General features: G+C 29.4%; 3 protein-coding genes across 6 annotated transcripts; 1 reads left to right on the top strand and 2 right to left on the bottom strand.

Annotated features, from left to right (window-relative positions):
• Nucleotides 1–42: 42 nt before the first annotated feature.
• LOC144472958 (chromobox protein homolog 3-like) lies at nt 43–3,614 on the top strand. Of its 3 annotated transcripts, none has more exons than XM_078186436.1 (3): nt 43–370; nt 1,366–1,535; nt 1,600–3,614. In XM_078186436.1, exons 2-3 carry the CDS (start codon nt 1,414–1,416, stop codon nt 1,721–1,723), a joined length of 246 nt encoding a protein of 81 aa, XP_078042562.1. In that variant the 5' UTR covers nt 43–370; nt 1,366–1,413; the 3' UTR covers nt 1,724–3,614. The 3 variants fall into 3 exon arrangements, with proteins under 3 accessions (XP_078042562.1, XP_078042564.1, XP_078042563.1); XM_078186438.1 differs by lacking the exon at nt 43–370 and adding an exon at nt 410–755; XM_078186437.1 differs by lacking the exon at nt 43–370 and adding an exon at nt 767–995.
• Nucleotides 2,851–5,715, bottom strand: LOC144472957 (uncharacterized). The gene is made up of 6 exons (XM_078186435.1): nt 5,001–5,715; nt 4,542–4,915; nt 4,126–4,471; nt 3,879–4,046; nt 3,648–3,815; nt 2,851–3,586 (listed from the first exon to the last, which is right to left on the bottom strand). The coding sequence occupies exons 1-6, from the start codon at nt 5,164–5,166 to the stop codon at nt 2,895–2,897; spliced, it is 1,914 nt and encodes a 637-aa protein (XP_078042561.1). The 5' UTR covers nt 5,167–5,715; the 3' UTR covers nt 2,851–2,894.
• A 403-nt stretch (nt 5,716–6,118) lies between these two features.
• LOC144472325 (L-allo-threonine aldolase) lies at nt 6,119–8,402 on the bottom strand. 2 transcript variants are annotated; one of them, XM_078185297.1, is made up of 6 exons: nt 8,275–8,402; nt 7,852–7,927; nt 7,674–7,791; nt 7,260–7,343; nt 6,783–7,187; nt 6,119–6,706 (listed from the first exon to the last, which is right to left on the bottom strand). In XM_078185297.1, the coding sequence occupies exons 2-6, from the start codon at nt 7,900–7,902 to the stop codon at nt 6,222–6,224; spliced, it is 1,143 nt and encodes a 380-aa protein (XP_078041423.1). In that variant the 5' UTR covers nt 7,903–7,927; nt 8,275–8,402; the 3' UTR covers nt 6,119–6,221. The 2 variants fall into 2 exon arrangements, with proteins under 2 accessions (XP_078041423.1, XP_078041424.1); XM_078185298.1 differs by lacking the exon at nt 8,275–8,402 and adding an exon at nt 8,036–8,227.
• Between the last annotated feature and the right edge of the window lie 238 nt (nt 8,403–8,640).

An 8,640-nucleotide genomic window follows, 5' to 3' on the forward strand; every position in this document is an offset into this window, starting at 1 on the left:
AAAATGAATTGAATGTTTATAATGATACTGGATGTATTTTCTACCAACCATATATACATGCATGATATATACAATACAGATTCATCTGAATAAAAAAATATTTGTAAAATTTAATATGTATTATTGATCAAATTAAATATATTGTTCATTGAGTAATTAGTATCTGAAATGAAAGTGCAAGCATAAACGCGTTTGTAAACAAAACAGAAAAAGAAAGTCAATGTCAGCAGTACTATTTCTCAACAAGGTTATTAATTCTTGTTAGTGAGAAACACAAAATGAAACAGATTTTTAAATTTATACTACAAGATTGAACGAGCTGTAATGAAAATGTAAATTGGAGTTACAACTTTACATGTTACTAGTCAAAGTTAGTATAAATCCACTACATTTATTTCTGTCACGTTTATATTATAAATATTGTAATTTTGTTTATTGAAATTATAAATATATGTTACTGATGGTGATATTGTAATTAGTACTAGATTTTTCAGTTAACACGGTCTTAACCTCAAAATCTCGAACCTCAAAGGCAATTAAATAAAATGATTTTTTAAATAATAACAGTACATTTTAATGCATTTACAGTTTCAAATAGCGAATATAATAATGCACAAAAGTAACAATTTTTATTGGTTATGTTCACAAATACGTATGTAATGCAGTTGCGAATATTTAATACCTATGTATGTATAAAATATACATGCGAGTACCTGAATGATTACATGTGCATATCTACTACACTTCGAATATAAGTACGAAATAGAATACGCACTAAGGATAAAACTTTTGTCAGCAGTTTGCAAACATTGCAAAATGATGTTTAACAAAATACAATTTCATAAACTGAACGTTACTTAAAAGTTAATTTTGAATACTTATTAGTATTTATTGTTTAAAATTAATATCATATAAGATATAAAACTTCACATACCGGTTTTTGATGCGCTAAACTGTGTACAAATCAATTACAACTTTACATGTTATTAGTCGAAGTTAGTATAAATCCATTGCATTTATTTCCATAACGTTCATATTATAAACACTGCAATTTTATTAATTGGAATTAAAAATATATGTTACTGATGGTGATGTTGTAATTAGTACTAAATTCTTCAGTTAACACGGTGTTAACCTCAAAATCGTTTTAAATGAGTAAAAAACAAAACCTATTTTTACCATCTGTAACAAAATTATGATTGTAATTAAATTTTGGAAGTATATATAATTTTCAAAATATGTTATTTCATTTTTGAATAATGAAATGTAAAATGTTTCAAATAACATTTTTTAAAATTTTACTTGTACATGTACAAAATTACTTGGAATGTATGTACTTGTTATTAATAATTGCATATGCCTTAGGTGAAAAAAATATACGGCTAAATACCTTAGTAAAGGTTACACTTAATTATGAGTAAGGCAGATGCTGTTGACCCAGACAAAAAAATTTATGGATTCAAGAGAAACCTGGAACCTGACGAAATCATTGGTGCTACAGACTTTACTGGGGAATTAATGTTTTTAATGAAATGGTTAGTTTCTGCCTAATGTCTATTTAACATGAACAACAATAATACAAATAATGTGTTTTTTTAGGAAAGGAACAGAGGAAATAGATTTGGTTAGCGCAAAGGAGGCAAATTTGATTTGCCCACAAATAGTTATACAATTTTATGAGAATAGACTTTCATGGCATGTTAAAAAACAAAGTTATAAGTAGGGTCATCTTTTTATTATACTTGCAAGAATTGATAGTTTTAATTATATGATATAGACAGAGGTCTTTCAAATTATGTACATGTTGACTATGGAATGGAGAATTCTGAATATTAGTTACTTATATGGGATTTTTAAAAAACGACATCTAAATTTACATGATTCATTAAAGAAGTTAAAAATCATTTGGCTTTCTAATTTTTCTGTTTGTTAAACATTGAGTGTTTCCAAACAGAAATTCATACAAACACTTTGTAAATTTTATTATCTTAATAAGACATATAAAAGTAGTTTAATTTTTCTTAATACTGTGTATTATCAATATAATTGAGCATAATATGTAAATAATTATATTTTATAAATTTTTGTTTGTGTGAGAGGTTGAAATGAAGTAGTGAAATTGGTAAAGAAAGTAATAAAAAATATAAGAATGCTAGAAATTGGACTAGTTACAACAATTTTTAAGAATACATCGTATAATATGTACATAGTATTAAACATATTCTATCTCCTTAATTTTAGTTTCTGAAAAATAGTTAACTCTTTCTACTTTGATACAACTGTAGTGTAAAATTGCTATGAAGCATTAATTAATTTAATTATTTTATATTGACATGAAAATGATGGATAAACATTTTTTTCTTTTTAAACTTGTGCAAAAATTGGTAATATATTTGTAAGTAATTGATAGTGATATCAAAAGTTAAAATCAAATCCTCTTCTTCAGATCTATGTAATTTTATAATATCAAATTTTATATTTACGTTTTTTGAAGATTTTGAGGCAATGACAATTAATAGTTACGAATATAAATTAATGTATTTATATAAGATTTTGCTGTAAACATTTTTTATTTGAAATACGATAAAAATAAATAAAATTTTTCAATATTTAAATATCATCATTCAATACATTTATATTACTTTATTAAAAAATAACTTCCATAATTAATTACATATACATAAATAATTATTTTACTAATTAAATGATTTGTATCTTCTTCATTGAATATGTTTTTCGGCAGTGGAATGCTATGTATGATTTTTTAGTAAAATCTTTTAATATAATTTGCTGTTTAATAATTAATGAGAAAATAATTTTAATTTTTCACGTTTAACATTTTTCCATAAAATAATTCATCACGCTATACAAACCACTGTTGCGTGATTTAAAATTTATTTGTCTACATTGTGACGCGTAACGCTGATCTGTGATTCCGAAACAGATTCTGAAGTTGGATTTTCATTAAGAGACGCGAACACAGAATTTTTTGAAAGAGAACTTGTTCGGCACGTTTGATTCATAAGTGGAGGATGTAATTTGTCTGGACAATTTAAATAATTTCGGAAAAAATAATTATGATTCGATACGTTTTGCGGATACAACTTCTCTTCGATGCGTCTGTTTATCACTACAGCTTCAGCTAAAGGTATTGGTTCTGTGTACGTAAATGTTTTTTTTCTAGTATCAGTTTTATCCTCTATTTTCCTAGCACTAATTGGTCCGTTAATGACAGGAACTGCATTGCTTACTTCGCTAGTATTTCTAATGACTGGCGTGATATTACCCATTGAATCTAATCTAGAATTAATTTGATCATTAGAACTTACATAAACCATCGACACTTTAGCCGAATGTTTTGGTAACGAATTAGAAGCTATTTTTTGCGCCTTTTTTGGTTTCTGTTTCTGTGTCGAATTTATTAGTTTACTTTTGACTGAGTTTGTATTTGTCGTGGACGCAGTGTCCTGTAATTCGGCGTTCTTAAAATCCGGATTGTCTGGATGATGGTGTCTAATGTGACGATGCAAATTATCTTTTCTTCTAAACACGGTTTGACAATATGTACAAGAAAATGGTTTCTCACCTGAAATAAATATTTCCATGTAATTATATATCGTTACAATACATTGTTATCAATAATTTACCTGAATGAACCGTTAGATGACGTCTCAATTCGCTTTTGGATAGAAATACTCTGCTGCAGTGTGCACATGAAAATGGACGATATTTCCCGTGTATTTTCTTATGGCGAATTAAAAGGGATTTGTCTTTGAAACTCTTGTTGCATTCATCACATATGTGAGGTCTTTCATCTGTTAATATATTGACTCAGCAATGAATGTATTAAACAAATTCTATTTTATGTAGATACTTACTTGTGTGTATCTTTAAATGACGCTTCAAATTTGTCAATATTCCAAAAGTTTTTTCACAGGCCTTACAAGAATATCTAGCTGTGTTATTATGTGTATTCAAGTGTATTCTTAAATCATCCTTTTTAGTATATCTCTTGTTACATTGAGGACAAACAAACTGCTTCTCTTCTAGAAATACAGTAGCTCCTAACAATTAAATTTATTCAACTTATCCTTTATCTTGTTTATGTTTAGCAACATGACTTACTACTGTGTGAAAACATGTGCCTATTAAGTTTATTCCGTTGCGGAAACGCTTTTTCACAAAGATGGCACTTGTATGGTTTATATCCCTTATGAACACGTTCATGATATTCAAAGTGAGAACGTTTGATAAAAGTTCTATCGCAGAAAGAACATTTGTAAGGTCTGATACCTGTTGCACAAGCATCATGATAACATTTTCCTTTTTTATTGTGAAAAATTTTATTGCAAATACTACATTTATATCTTTCTGGAGAACCTGGCAGTATTAAAATGTGATTGCTTCCAAAATTTTTAATCAATTTACTTTTTACTAACTTCTCCTCCATTGGAGGTTCTGTTTTAGGGTCCTAAAAAATAATAATAATTATGTAACCCAATTACAAGCATAATTAGAACTCATGTAAGCTATATACATACTGAACCACAACTATCTGTTCTTCTTTCATTGTAGCAATTCTCTGTAGATGAATTGTGGTTTAGAAATTTGCGTGGGCTTAATGTCTCATTCTCAGTTTCTTCTTTGGAAATATATAACTTATCAGAAACATCATTTTTACATTCAGTGATAATAGATTTGTTATAAGTTTCTGTCTTTTTAATACTTGTATTCTCATAAGATGACTCTGAACTATTTACACAATTGACTGAACCCAATTCTAGATCTTTAGCTTTGTATCTAGAATGTTTGTTAATAACTAATTCCAATGGAAGTACTACTTCATCATTGTACTTCATATTTTTATTGAAAGAAGAAAATTTGTTAAAATTTGTTTTTGTTGAGGGTTGACAGTCTGCAAAATAAATATAAACTTATAATATTAACATGACACAAATATTACCTAGTGTATTTATCTAGTGTTTATAATAACTTTTTACCATAATTTCCAATATTTTGTACAATGTGTTCATTATTACATGCTTTACATCCTTGTTCTTCATATATTAAACACATCCGACATTTACTATGACCACATGTGTCTTTTATGAGCCTCGAGCATGATGTATTTGTTATTTGGTTACAGCTTGGACATTCCTCGTTCATTATAACTTTAAAGTTTAATTTATCTTAGGTTTGTTGGCTAATGTTATTACCATAATCTTTCCATGTCGAAGTTATATGTTTATTTAAAAATAGTACATTCTTGTCATCATTTTTTATTTTATATCAATATCAGTTGCATTGTAATTGCACATAAAAATATTGTTTTCGTTCAATGAAACTGTTGACAAACATAGTCGATGCACTTTATTGCATCAAGTTTTTACTGACGTCGATCATATGAAAATACAAATGATTCACATAAACGATTGTTTATTATATAAACGATCGTAAAATTATAATTACTTTTTTATATATACATATGCAGATATGTATAAAAATTTATTTACAATAACCTATTGACATGTTCATAATATTATATACACTATTTTCAAATCGAAGGCAATTAAATAAAATGATTGTTTAAATAATAACAATGCATTTTACTGCATTTACAATTGCAAATAGCGAATGCAATAATACACAAAAGTAACAATTTTATTGGTCATGAACACGTATACATATCTAATGCAGTTGCGATATGTAATGTTAATGCATGTATGAACTATGTACATCAACTACATGAATGATGACATGTATATATCTATTGCACTTCGAATATATGTACGATATAGAATACGCACTAAGGACAAAACTTTTGTCAGACACATTCAAATATTGCAAGATGATTGTCATAAACTGAACATTACTTAGAAGTTAATTTCGATTGTTTATTAATATTTATTGTTAAAAATTAATATGATACTGGATACAAATCTTAAAGCCTTGGCTTTTGATATGCTAAACTGTGTATAAGTCAGGTCAAATTGCAGGGATCTGCTATGTTTAATTCCATCATAGTACGGTCTCACACCCAAACATTCACCGTTAGCATGGTTTCGAACCCATAGGTTCACGCACAGGTACTGTTTTACCAAGTAAGCTGAGTCATAGACAATGTATTACATGATCTTTATTTTATTAACTTGAAATTTAACTTTAAAAACAAGTATACATTTAATATATACTACGTAACAATAACAATTTCTGATCATCGGTCATTGTAGCATATTCTCCATCACATATTTAATCTTCTTGATGGCCAAAAACAACTGTTCATCTGTAATTTCATGATACAGTACAAACCTAACAATCGAATCGTTCAAAGCCAAGCATTTGACGATTACTTTATCGTCTTCGTCGTCGTAAACGTTTCTTAGACGTTTTGCAAATTTCGCGGCATTGATAGCGTTGGCATCAACCTCAACGACAACCATGTTCGTCTGTACTGCGTCTAAATCTAATGAAAACATTGGTCGTCCTTGATATGTGATACTTGATGCAGTTGTTTTTATTGATTTGGCTAAGAGGATGGCTCTCCGGTGGTCCTCTTTCAAGATTGGAATCGTGTCTTCGATAGCCACTAATCCAGCTGCTGCTAAGACACCAACTTGTCTCATTCCACCTCCCAACACCTTTCTGACCCTCCTGGCGTTCTTGATAAAGTCTTTGCCTCCACAGAGCATAGAACCGGCAGGGGCACCTTACCAAAATAATTTCAGATGAAACAACACAAAACACATCCAATTAGCTTAAAAAAAAATATTGCGAAAATGTACCTAAACCTTTGCTGAGACAAAAGCTCACTGAATCAAAGCCTGCAACAATTTCTGCAGCAGATTTTCCAGATCCTATGCTTGCATGAAAGAGTCTTGCTCCATCCATGTGCAACTTCAAATTATGATTCTTACAAAAAGCGACTAGCTCTGTAATCCAATTATGGGGAACTATTTTTCCACTGGCTGTGTTTTCTATTAGGACCAATTTTGAAATTGGTTCATGGTCTCTGTCCTTTCTGAGCATCTGTGCCAGTTTATGAATGTCAAAGGAACCATCACAATTGTTTTGCAAAACTCTAAGATTCACTCCGGCTATTTGGGCTGCCCCACATTGTTCATGAAGCAAAGCATGACAATCTGAGCCACAGTATGCTTCGCTTCCTCTGACATCGCAATGATTGATAACTTGAGTTCAACAAAATTAACATGAGAAAAAAAAATTTGGTGAATTATTAGATTAAGATATATTACACATACTGGCAATCAAGTTTCCCATTGTTCCAGTGGGTACAAATATTGCTGCTTCCATTCCCACCAGGCTAGCTGCTTTATTTTCCAGCACTGTAAGTTTATTATTTAATAAAATAGTGATTAGGTAATATAATGCAAAATCTTTGTATACTTAGTCAGGATGTGATTTTGTATGAAAAACAAAAGAAACGAGCAAAGAATAAAAGGAAAAAGAAGATAAAAGAACGAACTAAAGAAACAATGTTCCTAAAAACAAACGGTATTTGAAAATGCGTCAGATTCGCGCGCTTTGGTAATCACAAGTAGAATCAGCATGTCACGAAGTGGACACGTCAGATGAATCCTTTTATATACATTGAACACACTTTCAAACTCGATTTGTTTTAAAACATAGCACAATTTACAAAACACCATATATACTTTTAACTGTAGGATCCTCGTGAAAAACGTCATCACCAACTTCTGCATTGTACATTGCTTCTCTCATTCTTCGTGTTGGCTTTGTTAAAGTATCACTTCGAAGATCGATGATATGGTCCTGAAAAAAATGTATTTGACACCGTTTGAAACTGCAGAAAAATTGTACACGTGTACTTACGATTTTGAAATTGTTAGAAAGATCTGTAGAACTTTGCTGTTCATAATACATGTTAATATTTCTTTTGTATCGACAACTGAAAAATAAATATTTTCATTTATTCGACAAGTATGACTCCTGATAAACAATTTATATTTTAAATATAAAAAGAACACGTAAAAAGTTAAAGAACGTTGCATATAACCTATAAGAAACAACGAGTGATCCTTTATTAACGAAAGTATTTATAACGAATAAAGGAATTGTAATATCAAAACTTTTGAAACACTTTATTTTATTTAGTAAATCTCTAAAAGAACGCGTGGACAGTATTGCAGTGTAGTAGGAGGGCAGCACATAATCGCGTAATACATTCCATGCAGATTAGAAAATTGTATATGTAAATATAATTCAATTGCAATACATTTGAATACTAAACAATACCTGCAAGTAAATAAAAAACGTTTATAAACGTAGAGTAACCTCGCCAATAATTCTTTGGATTTTCGAATTAAGAGATCTCGTGATACTGAAACTGATAGTGCGATACGTATGTATATGTCACGAATTTATGGAATGTAGTGTGTGTATCTTTATTAAATGATAAACGAGATCACAACTGATAGTGCAATTTAAGAATTATGACAATTACGTACACTAAGCGCGGCGGTTTTAAATATTGTAGATTCGATTAGAAACAAATTTTCATATAACTTGCGAGTTCAAGATTTAATTTCTGTGTCAAATTTTACATACCTAACGTCGTAATATTATTTGGAATAAAGCGATATTCGCATATGTATTAAATTG

This window comes from Augochlora pura, chromosome 7 (assembly GCF_028453695.1).
Source record: "Augochlora pura isolate Apur16 chromosome 7, APUR_v2.2.1, whole genome shotgun sequence".
Taxonomy (NCBI): Eukaryota; Metazoa; Arthropoda; class Insecta; order Hymenoptera; family Halictidae; genus Augochlora; species Augochlora pura.

Coding starts and splice junctions, on each gene's coding strand:
- LOC144472958 (XM_078186436.1), top strand. CDS start 1,414: ATGAGTAAGGCAGATGCTGTTGACCCAGACAAAAAAATTTATGGATTC. Junction 1,536..1,599: donor TTAATGTTTTTAATGAAATG/GTTAGTTTCTGC, acceptor GTGTTTTTTTAG/GAAAGGAACAGAGGAAATAG.
- LOC144472957 (XM_078186435.1), bottom strand. CDS start 5,166: ATGAACGAGGAATGTCCAAGCTGTAACCAAATAACAAATACATCATGC. Junction 4,472..4,541: donor GAACAGATAGTTGTGGTTCA/GTATGTATATAG, acceptor ATTATTTTTTAG/GACCCTAAAACAGAACCTCC. Junction 3,587..3,647: donor TCATCTAACGGTTCATTCAG/GTAAATTATTGA, acceptor TATTTATTTCAG/GTGAGAAACCATTTTCTTGT.
- LOC144472325 (XM_078185297.1), bottom strand. CDS start 7,902: ATGTATTATGAACAGCAAAGTTCTACAGATCTTTCTAACAATTTCAAA. Junction 7,344..7,673: donor CGAGGATCCTACAGTTAAAA/GTATATATGGTG, acceptor ATAAACTTACAG/TGCTGGAAAATAAAGCAGCT. Junction 6,707..6,782: donor TTGTCTCAGCAAAGGTTTAG/GTACATTTTCGC, acceptor TATTTTGGTAAG/GTGCCCCTGCCGGTTCTATG.